The sequence below is a fragment of the Anolis sagrei genome, chromosome 7, assembly GCF_037176765.1.
Source record: "Anolis sagrei isolate rAnoSag1 chromosome 7, rAnoSag1.mat, whole genome shotgun sequence".
Classification (NCBI taxonomy): domain Eukaryota; kingdom Metazoa; phylum Chordata; class Lepidosauria; order Squamata; family Dactyloidae; genus Anolis; species Anolis sagrei.
Window position 1 is genome coordinate 17,565,475 of NC_090027.1, and position 21,610 is coordinate 17,587,084.

The following is a 21,610-nucleotide window of genomic DNA, read 5'->3' on the forward strand; positions in this document are numbered from 1 at the left end:
CCAAAGATCATAAGAAAACACAGCATTTTCTGTTGGTCATGAGGGTTCTGTATGGGAAGTTTGGCCCAATTCTATCATTGGTGGGGTTCAGAATGCTCTTTGATTGCACGCGAAATATAAGTCCCAGCAACTACAATTCCCAAATGTCAAGGTATATTTTCCCCAAACTGCATCTGTGTTCACATTTTGAGTATTCATGCCAAGTTTGGTCCAGATCCATCATTGTTCGAGTCCACAGTGCTCTGTGGATGTAGGTGAACTATAACTCCCAAACTCAAGTTAAATGCCCACCAAAACCTTCCAGTATATTCTGTTGGCCATGTGAGTTCTGTGTGCCAAATTTGGTTCAATTCCATCATTGGTGGAGTTCAGAATACTCTTTCATTGTAGGTGAACTATAAATCCCAACAACTACAACTCCCAAATGACAAAATCAATCTCCCAATCCCACTAGTATTCAGATTTGGGCATATCGAGTATTTGTGTCAAATATGGTCCAGTGAATGAAAATACATCGTGCATATCTGATATTTATATCATAACAGTAACAAAGTTGCAGTTACGAAGTAGCAATGAAAATAATTTTATGGTTGGGTGTCACCACAACACGAGGAACTGTATTAAGGGGTCGTGACATTAAGAAGGTTGAGAACCAGTGCTCTAACAAGTCCTGGCTTCTCTGAATTCTAAGAAGAGCAGAGGATATAAGAAATGTTGATGGTGCTGCTCCCCAGAGTGTTTGAAATTCAGTATTCAAGGCAGTCCAAGTGAAGGCATCTGGATCAACTTCTGATGTAAACAGGAAACTGAGCCTTAGGCATATCTATTCATTCTGAAATAATAATGCCCTCTTGAAGCTCTTGCTACTCCTTCTGGGATGTATACTTCCCTGTGATTCTCAACCGGGGAGGAAAGAAGCAAGCTATTCTTCATTGCGGAGTTGTAGTCAGCAAGGGGCTGAGCCAAGATTTAAAATCACATTACAACTTACAGATGGGGATGGGGACCTCCAAATATTTTGAACAAAAATACAAAAGGGTCACACAAGACCTTCTAAAATTAAAGAACAGTGTCAATTAGTAAAACTTCAGAGGAACAATACTATTCCCCTCCCTGTAACTATCCAAAGGCTAATAATAAGTGATCTGACATAATGTTTCAGGAAGGAAGCACTACTGGGATTCTGCAACACAGAAGGTCCTATCTGGCTCCCCACCAACCTCTCTGCGGCAGGTTTCAGATGAAACACATTGGCTGAGATCCTATATCCTGTTGGCAGAGAGTAAAGGCTCACCAGGTATAGCTCCATTTTATCTCCCCTCCCTGCAATATTTACTTCCATTTTCTGCAGCCTAGTCATCTTGTGTGACCCTTTAATGGCCAGGAGAGAGTGATGCAGCGGGAGCCAACAATGTTGACATTTGCTTCTAAATCAGACACACGAAGACCTACCGAAAAGCGTCTAAAGTCACCCCCAACAGATTCTGGAAGGCACATCCTTCTTTCTACATCCAGCTGCAGGAACACATCCAGATGTTGCCTGACCCGTATCTTCCCATGGCCACTTAGAGGCCATTGGAAATGGTCAACACTGCTGCACAAAGTTAAGTACAGAGCATGGAAGGCTACCACAGATGGAAGTGCGGAATCCCTCCAAACATACACATAAGGCAGTGGTTCTCAACCTGTGGGTCCCCAGGTGTTCTGGCCTTCAACTCCCAGAAATCCTTACAGCTGGGAAACTGGCTGGGATTTCTGGGAGTTGTAGGCAAAAACTCTTGGGGACCCACAGGTTGAGAACCAATGACATAAGGGAACATTCTAATTTTTTGTTTGGAGGAATTCAGCACTTCATCTGCAGTGGCCTTCCATTCTCTTACATGCCAGCCATTAAGTTCTATGGAGGTTCATATAAGAACCTCATTCTTTCGTTCCTTCGTTCGTTCCTTCGTCCGTTCATTTATTTATTTATTTATTGTATTTGCATACCACCTTTCTCAGCTTGTAGGCTACTCAAGGCGGTTAACAGGACAAAATTCAATGCTTATAATGTCATAGGTAAAGGTTGTCCCCTGACATTAAGTCCAGTCATGTCTGACTCTGGGGTGTGGTGCTCATCTCCATTTCTAAGCCAAAGAGCCGGCATTGTCCATAGACACCTCCAAGGTCATATGGCAGGGATGACTGCATGGAGCACCGTTACCTTCCCTCTGCAGTGGTACCTATTGATCTACTCACATTTGCATGTTTTTGAACTGGTAGGTTGGCAGAAACTAGGGCTGACAGCGGAAGCTCACGCTGCTCCCCGGAATTGAACCTGCGACCTTTTGGTCAACAAGCTCAACAGCTCAGTGCTTTAATAATTATATATTTAATTACATGTAACATTACTAATATTACAATATAATGGTATAGTGCAATATAGTAATATATACTGATATTGTACTATGCTAATAATATAATATTGTATGAAAATATATATTGTAAGCTGCTCTGAGTCCCCTTCGGGGTGAGAAGGGTGGCATATAAATGCCGTAAATAAATAAAATAAATAAACCCACTGCGCCCACTGTTATGTTTTTAATTGTATTTTTAAATAATGTCACAAATACAACTAAAAACATAACATATAATAAAACTAAACAAATCAATAAAATATAAATTCATAATATCTCCTTGTTAAAAATGTTGTCTGGACTCATTGTCTAGTCATTCCATTTTCCTATGTCAGTTACTCTGCATTTGCAAACACTTGTTCAAAAAACCGCGTCTTGACTTTTTTTCCAGAATGTTAAAAGGGAGGTGGCCGATCTAATATCTATAGGGAGGGTGTTCCACAGCCAAGGGGCCACCACCGAGAAGGCTCTGTCTCTCGTCTCCGCCAAACGTACTTGTGACGAAGGCGGTAATGAGAGCAGGGCCTCCCCAGACAATCTTAAGGTCCTAGATGGTTCCTAAGGGGAGATGCATTCAGACATGTAAGTTGGGCCAGAACCATTTAGGGCTTTATAGGCTAAAGCCAGCACTTTGAATTGTGCCCGGTAGCAAACTGGCAGCCAGTGGAGCTGGTGCAACAGAGAAGTTGTACGCTCCCTGAGCGCCACTCCTGTTAGTAATTTGGCAACGGTTCGTTGGACCATTTGAAGCTTCCGGACAGTCTACAAAGGCAACCCCATGTAGAGCATGTTGCAGTAGTCTATACGGGATGGCGTGGACTACTGTAGCCAAGTCAGACTTCCCAAGGTACAGGTTCAGCTGGTGCACAAGTTTTAACTGTGCAAATTCTCCCCTGGTCACCACTGAAACCTGGTGTTCCAGGCTCAGCGATGAGTCCAGGATCACACCCAAGCTGCGATCTTCTATGCACCATAAAGAAGGTCCTGGCCTGAAGCCATCTAGAGATGCAGAGATCTTGGTCTTCCAGGTTTTCTGGACAGATCCAAGAAGTCTCAGCTAGTTTGGGATTGGGGGAGTTGTCATCAAAGATATTTGGTGTGTCAAATATTTGCCAGCCCAGATTCAGTGTTTTATAGACAAGCTCCAAGTTCTTGAAATGAGGTATCAAGCTGTCCTAAATGCAGACGTACAAATCCATGTTCAAGGTTATTTGGCAGCAGATGTCACACTGTTGCTTAAACCTGCCTCTTCATATCCCTGCTCTTAGACTCATGCACAAACACAGAGTCTGCTCTCTAGTGATTTACTGCATAGTCTGGCTGTTTGCAGAACTTCTCACTGCTAACTGAATGGCCAAGCCACCTGTGTTCCCTGCAGATCACCAAAGCAGATGGCTTCAAGGTAAGCTTTGCTGGAGCCTGCAAACCGCAAGAGAAAGAAGGGCTTGTCTTCCCTGGAGAGGCATCTTAGCAACATGGATATAAGAAGGAAAAACCCTGAGCCCAGGGGAGTTTGGTGGCGTGCTGTAGGCAGGAATCACAAACAGAAGCTTAGCCGGGGTGATCCACTGCCAAAGAACATGCTGACAGCAAAGCATTTACACAGCTGTGCAGGTCTGCTCCCTTGACCCCCGAAAGCCCGGTTTCAGACAGACTTGGCAGAACTGACAAATCAGAAAACAGATCTAGTCTGTTTCAAGACCAAAGCCTTCCTCCTCTCTCCAAAACTAGAAGTTGAAGTCTCAGACTGTGGAGCGGAGACACCTGTCCAACTATCTCTGGGTCATTTACAGGTCACAGTGTTTGTCTGGGACAGGAATATATAGGTGCCTCAGATGTTGGATTGTAACTCCAGCCAGCCCTGGCCATCACAGCTAACAGTAATGGATAATGGGAGGTGCAATAGAATAATATGTCCAGCCTGGACACAGCATATTATTTGAGAACACAGAAATGCTGGACAACACCAACAACCACCATGTCAGACTACACAGAGAAGCCATTGAAATCCACAAGCATGTGGACAATTTCAACAGAAAGGAAGATACCATGAAAATGAACAAAATCTGGCTACCAGTATTAAAAAACTCTAAAATTATAACAGCTAAACAACAGAGAGGAAAAAACCAGGCACAGATTAACACCTCCCAGCAACAGATTTTCCTAGGCTCAGGCAGGCCTTCAAATGCTAATGAAGGTGATCAGTTGAAACATTCACACCTAACTGCAGCAGGGAAGAGCTCCTTGCCCCACCCCAGCCATTCCACAGATATATAAACCCATTTTTCCTACTTCCAACAGACCTCACACCTCTGAGGATGCTTGCCATAGATGCAGGCGAAACGTCAGGAGAAATGCCTCTAGAACATGGCTCCATAGCCCGAAAAAACCCACAAGAACCTAGTGATTCCAGCCATGAAAGCCTTCGACAATACATTAATATTGGGAAAGCTGCAGGTTTTTCCATCTCTTCTCTAACACATGGCAAGAATATTCAAAGGGCCAAAAATACAAACAAGTAGAAGAAAATACTAAGACATAGTGGTAGTGTGTGACAGTTACTTTCAAAATGTAATTAAATTAAAATTTAATTTTAATTTAATTACAGTATTTATATTCTGACTTTCTCACCCCGCAGGGGACTCAGGGTGGATTACAATGTACATATATATGGCAAACATTCAATGCCATAGACCAGGGGTCCTCAAACTAAGGCCCGGGGGCCGGATGCAGCCCTCCAAGGTCATTTACTCGGCCCTCGCTCAAAGTGTGTGTGTGTTTGTGTGTGTGTATAACTTGGGGACTGCCTGTACAAATAAAATATAGGCACACCGTTTCTCCTGATTTAGTTGATCAAATGCATTGTCTGAACAACACAATTATAACTCCTAAACTTTAAACCCCAAATATATCTAAAAATATTATTCTCTGTATGCTGTCTTGTTTTTGCTGAGACACTCCTGAACAAAAGGCAAGAGGAAACAAGAGTTAGCCTCGTGTATTCCCTAGGGCCGTTCATTATCTATACTTGGATTAAGCTGAATTAAACTCTTTTCCATCATCGTTTTGATTTACTTCTGAAAATACAACTTACCTGAAAGCTTCAATTATGTAGGAACTGACAGACGCACCCCCACTCACAGGGCTTGGCTTCCAGATCAAAGCCACACTATTTTTGGTGACGTCCGTGACCAAAGGTGCAGAGGGGGGTCCAGGGAGAAGATTTGGCTCTGGAAGCTGTATTTGAAGATCTCCCCCATTCTCTAGAGAGAGAAAAAATGTTTGGGACAAAAATGTGAGAATAGCAGTATGGATCAAATCAGTCATGGAGAGCTTTTATACCAGATGAAGGAGGAATTCGATCTTACATGGTTTCCTCTCTGCTCTCCCAAAATAAACATCAATGTACTTTGCCTGCATCGGAGTGGGTGAAGTGTAGCTCTCCAGATACTATAGATAGAAAACTCTCATCTGACCTCTAGCCAAAATAGCCTGGGAAAATGGCTGTTAATAAGCACCTACACTTCATCCACCTTAGCCTATGTCCTTTACATCTACAAACATGTACAAGCAAGGGATGCACAAAGTGACACTGTGAAAGATGCATAGGAACACATTCTGCATTGGGATTGATTCATTGTGAAACACACATTTTGGTGCCTCTAATGTTAGCCCTGTATCTGGGTATATTTCACTTGCTGATTCCCCATCAGTAAGAGTTTTTGAGATACAGAACATATGTCATCCAGGACCGGGCTGTGGCACAGCTAGTCCATAGCCAGCTGCATTAAATCAATACTGACCAAGAGGCCATGAGTTCGAAGCCAGTCTATGTCGGAGTGAGCTCCCAATCATTAATACTCTAGCTTGCTGTCGACCTATGGAGCCCGAAAGACAGTTGCATCTGTCAAGTAGGAAATTTAGGTATTGCTTTATGCAGGGAGGCTAATTTAAGTAATTCACTACACCATAAAACCTTCCAGCAGTGTGCATGCATAAGAATGTGGAAGTACTCTATCAAGGACTCAGTGTTACAAGTGGACGGAGAAGCGGCAGCTCTCCCTGTAACCGGAATCAACATACCCTCATGAAGCCTGTAAGTCTGCCAGCATGACCATATCTGCATTTGCTCAAAAAAATTCAGAAATAGAAGAGATGTAATGTCAGGCTGAATCTCACAGACATTTTCTAATGTTACACCATTAAGCTGTATTTCTGGCATTGGAGAGGGATTGGCTGGTGACTGCTGGAAGAGCACTTTGGTTTTCTCGATGTTCAGTGACAGGCAGAGCTTCTTGTATGCTTCTGCAAAGGTGTTTAGAATAGCTTGTAGGTCTTCTTCTGAATGTGTACAGACAACATTGACATCAGCATATTGGAGTTCTGTAACAGTGTACAGTGGTCCTAATGGAATAGCTGTATTTCTGAAGCCTCTCGAAAATGCAAACGTAGTGTCGAAGGCTTTCATGGCTGGAATCACTAGGTTCTTGTGGGTTTTTTCGGGCTATAGGGCCATGTTCTAGAGGCATTTCTCCTGACATTTCGCCTGCATCTATGGCAAGCATCCTCAGAGGTAGTGAGGTCTGGGTTTATATATCTGTGGAATGACTGGGGTGGGGTAAAGAGCTCTTCTCTGCTGGAGCTAGGTGTGAATGTTTCCACTGACCACCTTCATTAGCATTTGAAGGCCTGGCTGAGCCTGGGAAAATCTTTTGTTGAGAGGTGTTAAGCTATGCCTAGTTGTTTCCTCTCTGCTGTTTTGATGTTGTAATTTTAGAGTTTTTAAATACTGGTAGCCAGATTTTGTTCATTTTTATGGTCTCTTCCTTTCTGTTGAAATTGTCCACATACTTGTGGATTTCAATGGCTTCTCTGTGTAGTCTGACATGGTGGTTGTTGGTGTGGTCCAGCATTTCTGTGTTCTCAAATAATATGCTGTGTCTAGGCTGGTTCATCAGGTGCTCTGCTATGGCTGACTTCTCTGGTTGAAGTAGTCTGCAGTGCCTTTCATGTTCCTTGATTCGTGTTTGGGCAATGCTGCGTTTGGTGGTCCCTGTGTAGACTTGTCCACAGCTGCATGGTATACGGTAGACTCCTGCAGAGGTGAGAGGATCTCTCTTGTCCTTTGCTGAACGTAGCATTTGTTGGATTTTCTTGGTGGGTTTGTAGATTGTTTGTATGTTGTGTTTCCTCATCAGCTTCCCTCTGCGGTCAGTGGTTCCCTTGATGTATGGCAGGAACACTTTTCCTCTGGGTGGATCTTCATCTTGACTCTCGTGGCTTGTTCTTGGTCTTGCAAACGTTGCTTTGCACAGCTGTAATTTTGTTTCCAAAGACCTAACTTCCCAATAAAAGGCCAGCCTATTGTGTTAAAAACAGCAACATACCCGTGAGGAGTTTCTGTGTTTGTTTTTAATCCCTTATGGCCTTTCCTTTGACTGGAAAAGGCAGGAAGGCTTAGCTCATCAAGCAGCGCTTCCTCCATGCTCGCCTTCCGCTAAGCCAAAGCAACCAGCTGCCGCAGGGCAGGGTTAAGGAAGGTCTGTGCCTTTATTTCTGCCTAGGCCTGTTAACCTGCCAAGAGACGAGACTCTGGCATTAGTCTTGGGGACAGAGTCTACCCGAAGCGCTGCTCACATTGGTTTTGCAATTAGCAGGTCCATAAATGGGTAAGAGCTCCAAAGTTTTTGATACGAACAGGAAATCTAGCAAATTTGCTTTTTTACCATCTTACTTTCCTGGATTACAACTGCCAGAAAACTCTATCCAAAATGGCCCAGGGATACAAGGGCTTTAGATCCCATAATTTACTTTTCCACAGCCTAGCTATGTCTTTTCCAATGCCAATATAGTAGAAAAAACCACACAGATCTCAGGAAATCTGGCGCACCATCAGTTGTTCTTTGCAGTATATTTTTCCTTTTAGGTTTTTTTTTAAACTGCTTGGTTTGGTTCTTGCAGCAAAGAATGTATTTGCTGGCAAGAACTCAGGATAGTTGGTCGCTTTTAAAATGAGCCATTCTTATATAAGGATGCAAGCAGGTCTTCTCCTCGGGAATGCAGAGATGTTCATTGAGATGGAGCGATGCCAACCCTTGGCTTTCAAGGAGAAATGTTGGCTCCAAAACACAAGATCAAGTGTCAAAAAAGACATTAACATTGTAAAAGGATGTTTACCTTTAATCTCCATGGAAAAAGTCTCAGAAAAGGAAAGCTGAACATGATTCAGATCCCAGGAGACATGCAAAAGTGGGTGCTGTCCATTGAAGCACTGTACCTCAAAAAGCCTGACTTGGTCCATACCTTAGTTACATACAGAACTGACTACTGCAATGCACTCTACGTGGGGCTGCCCTCAAAGACTGCTCAGGAACTGCAGTTAGTGCAAAGGCCAGCAGCCAGATTACTAACTGGGGCTACTATACTCGTGGATGTTCCACACAATGCCTCTGATAACTTGGTCCCAGTTAGGATCCTGCACTTTACTACTATCCAGTACTTAAAGTTAAAATGCTCTTACATTGCCCCCTATCTTTACTATTGCCAATTGACCTACACACTTTAGCCATCAACCCTAAATCCTTACAACTGATTGCAGCCACCCATCTGTGCCCAGAAACTGATCATTATTGCATGTCTTTTAACTGCTGGTTGATGTCTTCTTTTATATTATTGTTATAATGTTGTTTTATTTTGTTTATGTTGATGTATTTTAATGTGTTTCATTTTAACTATGTCCATGTAAGCCACCCCAAATCCCCTTGGGGGGAGATGGAGGTGGGGTACAACAACAACAACAACAATAATTGGAAGCATACTATGCCCCTATTAAAGCAGCTCCACAGGCTTATGACAAGTTTCCGAGGCCAATTCAAAGTGAAGGCTATCACCTATAAAGCCCTATATGCTTCGGATCCAAACTATCTTTGGACTGCATCTCCTGCTATGAACTGGCATGGGCTCTGAGATCTGCTAGGGAGGTCCTTTTCTTGGTCCCACCATCGTCACAAGTACAGTTGGTGGGGACAAAAGAGAGGGTCTTCTCAGTGGTGGCTCCCCATCTCTGGAATGCTCTCCCTAGAGAGATTAGATTAGCTCCCACTCTCCAAAACTTTCGATCTAGCCTAAAAACATGGCCTTTAAAATGGGTCTTTGATTTTGAATAGCCTGAAGTGGGTGTATGTGAGGACTGATTGTTCACTTTGGCACTATAGTTTGTTAATTGATGACAGCCAGTTTTATCCGCAGTACTACTGTATTTTATAATTTTAACAATTATATTATTATGTAATGTTATATGTGTACATTGTGGTTGCTGCTATAATTTATATTGTTATTGTTTTATGCTATTTATTTGTCGTGTCAGAACAACCAGTCAAATTATATTACATTTCTAACAGAACAAAGCAAACAAGCAGATTACAAAATTTGTGAGTATGAGAGTTGATTAAATGTTCTTTGACCAGTATCTGGCCACTTGGAGTGCTTCTGGTGTTGCTGCAAGAAGGTCCTCCCTTGTGCATGTGGCAGGGCTCAGGGTGCATTGCAGCAGGTGGTCAGTGGATTGCTCCTCTCCACACTCGCATGTCGAGGATTCCACTTTGTAGCCCCATTTCTGAAGGTTGGCTCTGCATCTCGTGGTGCCAGAGCGCAGTCTGTTCAGTGCCTTCCAGGTCGCCCAGTCCTCTGTGTGCCCAGGAGGGAGTCTCTCATTTGGTATCAGCCATTGGTTGAGGTTCTGGGTTTGAGCCTGCCACTTCTGGACTCTCGCTTGATGAGGTGTTATGAGGTTTTATGCTTATGTATTGTTTATTTTATATGCAGGACTCTGAAGTGCTTTTGTGAGCTGTCGCGACTCCTTTCCAGGAGATAGTGGTGGGGTATAAATAAAATTTATTATTGTTTATTATTATGGCATGAATGCAGATATACTTGTTTGGTCCTCCTATGTATTTGTTTCAGAACAATAAAAACAAGAACTCCATAAGCTCTGTTTGCATTTGTTTCACAAAGAAAGTCACCCTGCAAAAGAATAAAGCAAGCAGACCCAAGAAGGTGAGGCCAAATAAAATGCACACTCTTGGAGTATCTGCCCTGAGTCGCCTGTGGGCTGAGAGGGGCATTATAAAAATATAGTAAATATAATAAATAAATAAATAACTAAATATCCTCCCAATATTCCTAGCCTTCATTTGACATGACCAACCTTGCACTGCCAGAAATCCACTCCATCTTGTCTCGCCTGTGGAACTTGTAGCGATGCAAACGTACAACCCAGAGTCCGAAATCTGAAACGTTGAGGAAAGGAGCATGTTATTCTTCTCCATCCATAACCTGCTGCAACTCTAGAAGGAAACTCTCCCATTCTTGTCTCCCATTCTTGTCTCTGAAAGCCTATGTTCTACAGATCTCCTTGTGCGGAAGAAAGACAATCACAAAGAAAGAGCAGCTGGTTCAAGAGCGTTTTTGTTCCTGGAGTCCTGGAAAAATGAGTGGTGTGACTCAAAGCAAACCAACTAGCAGTTGGCCTACAACTTCCAGAAATCCCAGCCAGTTACTAGCCGTTACGATTTCTGGGAGTTGATGGTTAAAACATCTGAAGATCCATGGGTTCTAGAGCAGTGGTTCCCAACCTTTGGTTTGAACTTCAACTCTCAGAAATACTAGCCAGCTTAACAGCTGCTAGGAACCATAGCAGCTGAAGACTAAAATACCTGGAGGTCCAAAGGTTGGGAACTACTGCTCTAGAGATTCCAAATATGTAAGCTAAGTTTGGGAAAGCTACCTTTTGGACTTTACTTCTGCATATGATCAGTAGGCAGAAGGATTTACAGAGCTGTAGTCCAGAAAAGCAACTTGTCCAAGCTCTGGGATCTTGGGTTGCCCACGTTAATAAATGGTTCCTCTTAGAAACATAGAGTTGGAAGAGACCTCATGGGCAGCCACATAGCCAGGATTTTATTTCGGGTGGAGCTGAGTTTGATCCGGGGGGGGGGGGGGGGGGGGACTGAGTCTGAGTGAAAGAGGGTTTACCCTAGCAAACCTTTTGTATCGATATCCCAATACCCCCATGTATATGTGATATATTGAGCATGGTGATCAGATCATGATATTAATAACATAAACAGTTTAAATAATGTACCAGTAAGGCCGCCTCGCGGACCACCATGAGAATTTCAGGGGGGGGGGGGCTGAAGCCCCCCAAGCTCCCCCCCCCCCCGGCTACATGCCTGCTCATGGGCTCATGGGATCCAGTCCATCCAGTCCAATCCCCTGCCAAGAAGCAGGAAAATTGCAATCAAAGTACCCCTGACAGATGGCCATCCAGCCTCTGTTTAAAAGTTTCCAAAGAAGGAGCCTCCATCACACTCCAGGGCAGAGAGTTCCACTGCTGAACAGCTCTCGCAGTCAGGAAGTTCTTCCTAATGTTCAGGTGGAATCTCTTTTCTGTAGTTTGAAGCCATTGTTCCGCATCCTAGTCTCTAGGGAAGCAGAAAACAAGCTTGCTCCCTCCTCCCTGTGGCTTCCTCTCACATATTTATACATGGCTATCATGTCTCCTCTCAGTTTTCTCTTCTTCAGGCTAAACATGCCCAGCTCTTTAAGCCGCTCCTCATAGGGTTTGTTCTCCAGACCCTTGATCATTTTAGTCACCCTCCTCTGGACACATTCCACCTTATCAATAACGCTCTTCAATTGTGGTGCCCAGAATTGGACACAATATTCCAGGTGGTCTAACCAAGGCAGAATAGAAGGTAGCATGACTCTTGAACCATTTGTGCAAAGGTGTTGAAATGGGATTGGAAAATAGTCTGTGACTCATTACACGGCAATGGTTGTGCTATGGGGCAGCAGAAGGGAAGTGAGAGGATTGCTTTAATGTCCCCACCAGGTGGGCTTCCGAGCTGGGACTCGGGGAGGGCTGCTGGCCCACTTTCCCCATGAATCTAGACTGGCCTGAAGAGGCGGCCAGTCTCAGGGGACCATTAACTCATGTTAGTCCTCCAATCCACCTGACAGCTCTAATTTTTTCCTGGGCAAAGAGCCACAACTGCTATAAAACGATGCTATTAGGCGCACTGGGACCCTGCCGATGCATTAACCTCCTGACTCTGACACAATGAAGGCACAAAACTAACGTGAAATATTTCACTCCCTGCTGACTGCTAGCATCAATTTTTAAACAAATGTTTAGCATGAGCCCCGTGTTTTGATAAGTAATTCATGAATAACCTCCACGTTACCCCGTTTGCTAGATGCGACACCAGTGCAGCAAAAGGGCAAGTCGGACACATCCAGGCTGGAACTGTGTTAACCACACACTGAGTTTTGAGACTCCACCTGAGATATTCTGCCCTGTGATGGATCTCATATCCATAAGACTTCTAGATTCTGTATACCTTGGACTAGAACAGGGGTCCTCAAACTACGGCCCACGGACCACTTCCGGCCCGCCAAGGGCACTTATCCGGCCCGTGGAGGAGGAGCACCCCCCCCCCCCACACACACAGTGCCCCTCCCTTGGCTGGCTCACGCTATCCGTCAGGCCCGATGGGCAGCGTGAGCCAGCCAAGGGTGCTTTACGCGTAAAGCAGCTGAGGTGCTTTACGCGCGAGTAGGTCGCGCAGGGCTGCTCCTTCCTTGGCAGGATCACGCTGCCCATCGGGCCCGATGGGCAGTGTGAGCCAGCCAAGGGAGGCTGCCCCGGTGCTCCATGCAGTCATGCCGTCCACATGACCTTGGAGGTGTCTACGGACAACGCCGGCTCTTCGACTTAGAAATGCAGATGAGCACCACACCCCAAAGTCAGACACGACTGGACTTCAAGTCGTGTTCAACATCTTTATTAATGACTTAGATGAATGGCTAGAAGGCATGATAATCAAGTTTGCAGACGACACCAAATTGGGAGGGATAGCCAATACTCCAGAGGACAGGAGCAGAATTCAAAACGATCTTACAAAATGAAGTTCAACAGTGACAAATGCAAGATACTCCACTTTGGCAGAAAAAATGAAATGCAAAGATACAGAATGGGGGACAATGCCTGGCTCGAGAGCAGTACGTGTGAAAAAGATCTTGGAGTCCTCGTGGACAACAAGTTAAACATGAGCCAACAATGTGATGTGGCGGCAAAAAAAGCCAATGGGATTTTGGCCTGCATCAATAGGAGCATAGTGTCTAGATCTAAGGAAGTAATGCTACCCCTCTATTCTGCTTTGGTTAGACCACATCTGGAATATTGTGTCCAATTCTGGGCACCACAATTCAAGAGAATTGGAGACTAGGACGCGGAACAATGGCTTCAAACTACAAGAGAGGAGATTCCATCTGAACATTAGGAAGAACTTCCTGACTGTGAGAGCCGTTCAGCAGTGGAACTCTCTGCCCTGGAGTGTGGTGGAGGCTCCTTCTTTGGAAGCTTTTAAGCAGAGGCTGGATGGCCATTTGTCAGGGGTGATTTGAATGCAATGTTCCTGCTTCTTGGCAGGGGGTTGGACTGGATGGCCCATGAGGTCTCTTCCAACTCTTTGATTCTATGATTCTATGTCAGAGGAAAACCTTTAACTAGAAAAATTGTGGAAGATCCAGGGTGTGAGAAAGAACTCTTGTCTGTTGGAGGTAGGTATGAATGTTTCAATTGGCCACCTTGATTACCATTTCATAGCCTGACAGTATTTAGGGAGAATCCTTTGTTGAGAGGTGATTAGCTGGCCCGGATTGTTTCTTGTCTGGAGTTCCCCTGTGTTTAAGTGTTGTTCTTTATTTACAGTTATAATTTTAGAGTTTTTTAAATACTGGTAGCCAGATTTTGTTCAGACTAGAAATAGGAAGATTTCCCATTCTCTGCTCCTGGAATTACTGCAACGAGCAAGGTTTCCAGAACTGAGAAAGGACCATCATTCAGTGACAGAATGCATGCTTTGTACGGGTAAGATTAATTGAAAGCAGTAACACTAGATCGAGTTTGACCCAAGAGTTCACAGAAATGTCTTTGTAGAAGAATATGGCTTTGGGCACAGACAGCAACTGGAACCTCCTGAGCCTTGACTTTACATCAAGTTGTAAACATAGGGTCAAAAGAAGAGCACGTGGAAGTGCAGAGAAGCATCTGGGAAGTGAAGACATCATGTACATGCCATTATAACATTGTCTACCAGAATTTACCAGGAATGCATTCAAGGAGGCTGAGATTAATGTCCTAGTCTCGTCACTCTTCAATCACTTAACAGGGGTGTATCTACACCAGGTATGGGCAAACTTTGGCCCTCCAAGTGTTTTGGACTTCAATTCCCACAATTCCTGACAGTCTCAGGCCCTTTCCTTTTCCCCCTCAGCCGCTTAAGCGGCTGAGGGGGAAAAGGAAAGGGCCTGAGACTGTCAGGAATTGTGGGAATTGAAGTCCAAAACACCTGGAGGGCCAAAGTTTGCCCATGCCTGATCTGCATCGTAGAATTAGTGCAGTTCGATACCATGGCTCAATGCTATGGTATCATGGGAGATATAGTATTACACCCCCTTCAGCCTCTCTGAGAAATACTAGTGCCTCCTCAAACTACAACTCCCATAATTTCATAGTATTGAACCGTGGTGTTGACTTAGAATCATAGAATCATAGAATCAAAGAGTTGGAAGAGACCTCATGGGCCATCCAGTCCAACCCCCTGCCAGGAAGCAGGAATATTGCATTCAAATCACCCCCGACAAATGGCCATCCAGCCTCTGCTTAAAAGCTTCCAAAGAAGGAGCCTCCACCACACTCTGGGGCAGAGAGTTCCACTGCTGAACGGCTCTCACAGTCAGGAAGTTCTTCCTAATGTTCAGATGGAATCTCCTCTCTTGTAGTTTGAAGCCATTGTTCCGCGTCCTAGTCTCCAAGGAAGCAGAAAACAAGCTTGCTCCCTCCTCCCTGTGGCTTCCTCTCACATATTTATACATGGCTATCATATCTCCTCTCAGCCTTCTCTTCTTCAGGCTAAACATGCCCAGTTCCCTAAGCCGCTCCTCATAGGGCTTGTTCTCCAGACCCTTGATCATTTTAGTCGCCCTCCTCTGGACACATTCCAGCTTGTCAATATCTCTCTTGAATTGTGGTGCCCAGAATTGGACACAATATTCCAGATGTGGTCCAACCAAAGCAGAATAGAGGGGTAGCATTACTTCCTTAGATCTAGACACTATGCTCCTATTGATGCAGGCCAAAATCCCATTGGCTTTTTTTGCCGCCACATCACATTGTTGGCTCATGTTTAACTTGTTGTCCACGAGGACTCCAAGATCTTTTTCACACCTGCGTGTAGATCAGTGTTTCTCAACCTTCCTAATGTTGTGACCCCTTAATACAGTTCCTCATGTTGTGGTGACCCCCAACCATAAAATTATTTTTGTTGCTACTTCGTAACTGTAACTTTGCTATTGTTATGAACCATAGGGCCTGGAAAACAAGCCCTATGAGGAACGGCTTAAGGAGCTGGGCATGTTTAGCCTGAAGAAGAGAAGGATGAGAGGAGATATGATAGCCATGTATAAATATGTGAGAGGAAGCCACAGGGAGGAGAGAGCAAGCTTGTTTACTGCTTCCATGGAGATTAGGACAAGGAACAATGTCTTCAAAAACTAAGAGGAAGAAGATTCCATCTGAACATGAGGAAGAACTTCCTGACTGTGAGAGCCGTTCAGCAGTGGAACTCTCTGTCCTGGAGTGTGGTGGAGGCTCCTTCTTTGGAAGCTTTTGAGAGGCTGGATGGCCATCTGTCAGGGGTGATTTGAATGCAATATTCCTGCTCCTTGGCAGGGTGTTGGACTGGATGTTCCATGAGGACTCTTCCAACTCTTTGATTCTATGATTCTATGATAATGGAAATACCCGATATGCAGGATATATTTCCATTCAGTGGACCAAATACCCAATACACCCAAATTTGAATACTGGTGTTTGGGTGGGAGATAGATTTTGCCATTTGGGAGTTGTAATTGCTGGGATTTATACTTTACCTACAATCAAAGAGCATTCTGAACGCCACCAATGATGGAATTGAACCCAATTTGGCACAGAGAACTCCTATGACCAAGATAAAATATTGGAAGGGCTTGGTGGGCATTGACCTTGAGTTTTAGTTGTAGTTCACCTACATCCAGAGGACACTGTGGACTCAAACAATGATGGATCTCACTACCTCTGAGGATACTTGACATGGATGCAGGCGAAACGTCAGGAGAGAATGCCTCTAGAACATGGCCATATAGCCCGAAAAAACCTACAACAACCCAATCATGGATCTGGACCAATCTTGGCAGGTATACTCAATATGCCCAAAAGTGAACACTGGTGGATTTTGAGGGAAATAGACTTTGACATTTGAGAGTTGTAGTTGCTGGGATTTATAGTTCACCTATAATCAAAGATTATTCTGAACCTCACCAACGACAGAATTGGGCCAAACTTCCCACACAGAAGCCCCATGACCAACAGAAAATATCGTGTTTTCTGATGGTCTTTGGAGACTCTTTGACACCCCCTTGCAACCCCTCCCCAGGGGTCCCGATCCCCAGGTTGAGAAACGCTGGTGTAGATGGAGCCAGTGTCTCCTAGGAAAACTTGACATTCATTTGGCATTTGTTTTTATGGACTAAGGCCAACTTTGTCATGAATTCTAGTCTATTAATTCCTATGTCATAATGAAAACATTACTTTTAAAGGAGTCACAAAAGACAGTGCAAAAAATGCCTCAACATATGCTTCGGTGGTCGAGTCCGGCTTCAGTGCAGCATGTTAACAGTATGAAGGCCAATTCTGTGGGCCTCGTATTTGTCTTTTTCACACGCCGTAATGGTTTTCTTGGTGATCTAACCATTACATAGTGATGTATGTCTCACATCTACGGCAATGCCTTTCTAACAGCAGTGTTGCTTACAGCTCTGATTTCCCACTGGAACAAGGACCACCACATCTCCATGCATCCTTAATACACACACACACACACAAACCCCCATCTTCCTTACTATATTATAAATATTCATAAATAACCTCATTGTGGACAAGATTATGTGAAGATATTTAGGAAATGTGGTGCTCACTGAAGCAGTGGGAAATTCATATATCTTGTTCTACCTTATATGTGAGCGAAATGGGTCCCATTTGGGAAAAAAGGCATGATCTAAAGTACACATACATGTATATAGTAGAAGAAAAGGGATGTATACATAAAGAGAGGAATACACACACACACACATTAGCCATCCCCTGCCACGCGTTGCTGTGACCCAGTCTGTGTATATGTGTTTTGTGTCTCTATATGTGTGTATGTGTATATGTGTGTTTGCATTTATATATATTGTTTTGCACGTGCGTTGTAATGTTTTTTGCTGGGTTTTTTTTTTTTTTTGCTTTTTAAGTTTCTTCCACTGTGTTTTTCAGTGTTTTTATGACTGACGGTCACTCGTTGGCCTGATACATGTATTGTGTCCAAATTTGGTGTCAATTCATCATGGTTTTTGAGTTATGTTAATCCCACAAACGAATATTACATTTATATATACACACACACACACACACTAGCCGTCCCCTGCCATGCATTGCTGTGGCCCACTATGGTGGTCATGGGAGTTCTGTGTGGGAGGTTTGGCCCAATTCTATTGTTGGTGGGGTTCAGAATGCTCTGTAATTGTAGGTGAACTACAAATCCCAGCAACTACAACTCCCAAATGTCAAGATTCTATTTTCCCCAAACTCCACCAGTGTTCACATTTGGGCATATTGAGTATTCGTGTAGAGTTTGGTCCAGATCCATCATTGTTTGAGTTCACAGTGTTCTCTAGATGTATGTGAACTACAACGCCAAAAACAAAGGACACTGGTCACCAAACCCTTCCAGTATTTTCTGTTGGTCATGGTAGAACTGTGTGCCAAGTTTGGTTCAATTCCATCGTTGGTGGGGTTCAGAATGCTCTTTGATTGTAGGTGAACTATAAATCCCAACAACTACAATTCCCAAATGACAAAGTCATTTTTTTTTAGTGCAGGACATACATTGGGGTGTTAAGTGTCTTGTGTCCAAATTTGGTGTCAATTCGTCCAGTGTTTTTTGTGTTCTGTTAATCCCAGAAACGAACATTTCATTTTTATTTATATAGATAGAGACAGATGAATTAAAAGATCTGTGTGAATACTACCTTTACATTGTGTTATGTTTTTGTGTTGTCGAAGGCTTTCATGGCCAGAATCAATGGATTTCCATGAGTTTTCCAAACTGTATGGCCATGTTCCAGAAGCATTCTTTCCTGACATTTTGCCCTCCACTATAACAAGCATCCTCAGAGATTGTGAGGTCTGTTGGAAACTAGGCAAGTGAGGTTTATATATTTTTGGGAGAAATAACGCTTGTCTGTTTGAGGCAAATGTGAATGAAGCAATAGGTCACCTTGACTAGCATTGAATGACCTTGCAGCATCAAAGCCTGGCTTCTTGCTTCCTGGTGGTACATAAAGGGAACCATTGCCTACATAGGGAAGCTGATGAAGAAACACAACCTACTAACTATCTACAGACCCACTAAGAAAATGAAACAAATGCGACGTTCAGCAAAGGACAAGAGGGATCCTCTCACTTCTGCAGGAGTCTACCGTATACCATACAGTTGTGGACAAGCCTACATAGGGACCACCAAATGCAGCAATGCCTAAGCATGAATCAAGGAACATGAAAGGCACTGCAGACTACTTCAACCAGAGAAATCAGCCATAGCAGAGCACCTGATGAACCTGGACACAGCATATTATTTAAGAACACAGAAATGCTGGACCACTCTCACAACCACCATGTCAGACTACACAGAAAAGCAACTGAAATCCACAAGCATGTGGATAATTTCAACAGAAAGGAGGAAACCATGAAAATGAACAAAATCTGACTACCAGTATTAAAAAACCTCTTAAATCAGAACAGAAAATAAAGAGGAACACTAAAAAAACAAGGGAAAGCCTGACATGAAAATCAGGGCCAGCTTACACCTTCCAACAAAACACACCTCCCAACAAAACTCAAATAATATGCTGTGTCCAAGACGGTTCATCAGGTGCTCAGCTATGGCTGATTTCTCAGGTTGAATTGGTCTGCAGTGCCTTTCATGCTCCTTGATTCGTGTCTGGGCATTTCTGCATTTGGTGGTCCCTATGTAGACTTGTCCACAGCTGCATGATATATGGAAGATTCCTGCAGAAGTGAGAAAATCCCTCCTCCTTTGCTGAATGAAGCATTTATTTGATTTTCTTAGTAGGTCTGTAGATAGTTTGTAGGTCGTGTTTCTTCATCAGCCTCCCTATGCGGTCAGTGGTTCCCTTGATGTTTGCCGAAGCAGCATCCAGCCAGGCTTTGAAGCTGCAAGGCCATTAAATGCTAATCAAGGTGGCCAATTGTAATTCACACTTGCCTCAAGGAGACAATACGTTTTTCTCCCACCCTGGATCCATGGATATATAAGCCTGTTGGCGCAGTGGGTTAAACCCCTGTGCCAGCAGGACTGAAGAACGACAGGTTGCAGGTTTGAATCTGGGGAGAGCATGGATGAGCTCCCTCTATCAGCTCCAGCTCCTCATGTGGGGACATGAGAGAAGCCTCCCACAAGGATGATAAAAACATCAAAACATCCGGGCGTCCCCTGGGCAACGTCCTTGCAGACGGCCAATTCTCTCACACCAGAAGCGACGTGCAATTTCTCAAGTCGCTCCTGACACGACAAAAAAAACAAACTTGCCTAGTTTCCAACACACTTCTCAACCTCTGAGAATGCCTGCTATAGATGTGGGCGAAATGTCATGAGAGAATGCTTCTGGAGCATGGCCAAACAGCCCACAAAACTCACGGCAACCTGTTATGTTTTTATTAATTTTATTCTCAGTCTGCACTATTTAACAGTGAGTCTTATGTGTCGAAGGGGAGCACGACAGAAATGAGATAAATAAACGAATATTCTGCAGCAAACAATCCAAAAACAGGCTTACTTTGCAACTGGCACCACAATAAGACATGGATGCATCGCTACATCTCTGAAAGGAGGCTGAAAGATCATTGGTAAAGAAACCGACAAAGAGAGCCGCGACTTTGACAGCTTCCCATAAAGAGAGCTAATTATGACCGAGTTTTCGGGCGGCAAGCGATGTATGGATAACGTCGCCTGTAATGGAATGAGCGGCAAAGTGGCTTTTCAGACCCAGCTGTGTTGCGGAGGGACTGATTTGGCTGGCTTGGCTCTTTGTTTATTGATAGTCACTTTGTTAAGAGCAGGAAAATTGCATTCAGCTGCTTTTTTTTTTTTACCACCGAACTAAAGAAATTGCACACTGCCTGTTAACAGCATTAATTTCTTAATAAATACACAGTCGCTTCTGGGTCCACTCTCTGACTTGGCTTTCAGGAGTATTTCCATTCACGTTCTGAACCAGGCAATTACAGACGCTGCTTTTTATCAAATAAATGCATTACTTAGCAATTTTGCAATCACGAAAACAAGCCGTTCAGCTCCTAACAACATTGTGGAATTCATTTGCTTTCTGCTTGCGTACTAGAAAGGCTGAATGTAACTAAATGTTTTGAGTCATAGCCTGCAGATATGTTAAAGCAGGCATGGTTAAACTTGGGGTCTCCAGGTGTTTTGTACTCCAACTCCCACAATTCCTAACAGTCTCAGGCCCCTTCCTTAAGCGGCTGAGGGGGAAAAGGAAAGGACCTGAGACTATTAGGAATTGTGGGAGTTGGAGTCCAAAACACCTAGAGGGGCCAAGTTTAACCATGCCTGTCTTAGAGCATTGATAAACATCTGCAACATGTTAAACTCCATGGGATGAAAGGGGGGGGGGGGGGTCCTACCTAATTGAGCTAAAGTTGGTTCTGAGAACTGTTCTGAGGAGGCCTCTCGGGTGCTAGACAAGTGCCTGGCCGCTGTGTCTCTCTGGATGAGGACGAACAAGCTGAAGATTAATCCCGACAAGACAGAGGTCCTCCTGGTCGATCGTAAACCAGATCAGGGTATAGGATGGCAACCTGTGCTGGACGGGGTTACACTCCCCCTGAAGTCACAGGTCCGTAGCTTGGGAGTCCTCCTGGATTCATCGCTCACGCTTAAGGCTCAGGCTTCGGCGGTGTCCGGGAGGGCTTTTGCACAATTGAGACTTGTGCGCCAGCTACGTCCGTACCTCGCTAAGGCTGATCTGGCCGG

The 21,610-nt window shown here is 44.1% G+C and overlaps 1 protein-coding gene across 3 annotated transcripts in view; it reads right to left on the reverse strand.

The window, feature by feature from the left end:
- Positions 1-21,610, reverse strand: part of ROBO3 (roundabout guidance receptor 3) — a 385,628-nt gene that overhangs the window by 25,424 nt on the left and 338,594 nt on the right. For all 3 annotated transcript variants that reach the window (XM_067470700.1, XM_067470699.1, XM_067470701.1), the window contains exons 10-11: positions 10,603-10,684; positions 5,491-5,659 (exon numbers count right to left, since the gene is read on the reverse strand). In XM_067470700.1, coding sequence (XP_067326801.1) covers positions 5,491-5,659; positions 10,603-10,684 — 251 coding nt within the window. The remainder of the gene's footprint in view (positions 1-5,490; positions 5,660-10,602; positions 10,685-21,610) is intronic.